This window comes from Alligator sinensis, unplaced genomic scaffold (assembly GCF_000455745.1).
Source record: "Alligator sinensis unplaced genomic scaffold, ASM45574v1 scaffold1302_1, whole genome shotgun sequence".
Classification (NCBI taxonomy): Eukaryota; Metazoa; Chordata; order Crocodylia; family Alligatoridae; genus Alligator; species Alligator sinensis.
In genome coordinates this window covers 616,087-617,714 of record NW_005842612.1, presented here as the reverse complement: position 1 = coordinate 617,714, position 1,628 = coordinate 616,087, and the positions used below count along the sequence as shown (strand labels likewise).

Below are 1,628 nucleotides of genomic sequence, written 5' to 3'. Positions count from 1 at the left end.
CTGCACCGGGGGGGCCAGGCCGTGACCCTGCGCACCCACTCGCCCTTCGGCCTCCGCGACTCCCTCACGGTGCCGCTGCGGGACGTGTCGTGCCGGGCCCACCGCAGCCAGGTCCCTGCGGCGCTGCCCGTCAAGGTCCGCGGCGTCACCTTCTACTTCCTGCTGGACCGGGCCGGGCAGTTCCTGAACCCGCAGCTCTTCGACGTCACGGTGGGCGCCTACAGGAAGCTGTGACCCGCCCTCGCCCTGCCGTGGGCATGGGGGGGGGGACGCAGGGACACCCCGTCGCCCCCCGGACTCGGATGGAGACGGAGAGCTGGTCGCAGACGCCCCCCGAACTCCCTTCAACGGACGCGCGGATGGGGGCAGCCGGATGGACGCAGACCCCGCACAGACACGTGGATGGAGACAGGCAGCCGGACACAGGCCCCTGCCCTGACCGCTCTCGCACATGGACGGAGGCAGGCGCGTGGTTGGAGTCGCGCCTCTGCCCCCTGCCTCTGGGAAGCAGGTTTGGGGGGGCTGAGGTTTGGCGGACTCCCTGCAGCCCCCCCACCCCTGCTGCACACGGGCACAGACGTCCCAGCGCTCTCCTGGAGGCAGCGGTGGGGGGAAGCTATGAGCAGGGCGACGGGGGCCTTTGTGTGGTGTGAAATAAAGGTGTGAAGGGCGAGCAAGTGCAGCTCTGTGCTGTCGGGTGCGGTGGTGCCTCTGGGCTGGGCCCTGCTGGGTCTTGGCGCCGGCCGGGGGCAAATCCTAAAGGCAGTGCCAGGATCCCCGGAGACGTCGCAGGGCCACGAGGAGAGGGTGTCCAGCGGATGCGATCGGGGCGCCATAAGTGTTGCTACCAGGAAGAGCAGGGAAAGCCCTTCTCTCCTGCCTGGCACAGAACACCGGCCCTGGCAGCACTGGGGGCGGTGGGAGAGATGCCAGGGCCGGTGGGCAGAGGCTGGCTGGGCGCGGTGCCAGGCTGCTGCTGAGACTCAACCCATGGCTGGAGGGTCTTGGCCCTGCTCAGGGTCACCCTGATGCTGCCTGGGGGCAGGAAGGGATTTGGATGGGCATGGGCAGGGGGCGGGGGCGGCCACCTGGGTTCTCCAGCACTAGGTAGAGAGTGGGGGCTGCGGGATAAGAATGGTGTAAGGGTGGGGGAGGCTGGGGCTCATTCCTATTGCTGTGGAGGTCACCTTAGCCATGATGTCAAAGGGGGATGGGTTTTGCACTGGTGATGTCATGGCTGTGCTCTTTGGAGGTGATGTCAGGTGGGAGTCTGTGCTGGTGATGTCATGGGTGGGGCAGGGGGTGTAGGACTTCCATGGCCATCGTGTCACAGGCCAAGGATTCCCTGGCAGTGATGTCACACATGGGGCTCTGTAGTGATGTTAGAGGCTACAGGTTCTGTGGTAGCGATGTCACAGCCTGGGGCTGTGACGTCACTGATGGGGCTCTGTAGTGGTGATGTTACGGTCGTGGATTCTGTGGCCGTGATGTCACAGAGTGCAAGCTCCGTAGTGGTGATGTAACAGGGAAGGTGTTCTGCAAGGATGATGTCACAGGCTGGGGGTTCTGCAGCCGAGCCAAGCGTGGTGATGGCAACGCCGGGCAGAGCTGAGGGGCTGGGGGGGCTG

General features: G+C 65.8%; 1 protein-coding gene across 1 annotated transcript; it reads left to right on the top strand.

Annotated features, from left to right (window-relative positions):
- Positions 1-3: 3 nt before the first annotated feature.
- On the top strand, positions 4-673 carry TMEM223 (transmembrane protein 223; the record flags this gene model as incomplete). Its single annotated transcript, XM_025214937.1, has 1 exon — positions 4-673. A coding segment is annotated over one exon (231 nt), but the record flags the coding sequence as incomplete, so codon positions are not given.
- Between the last annotated feature and the right edge of the window lie 955 nt (positions 674-1,628).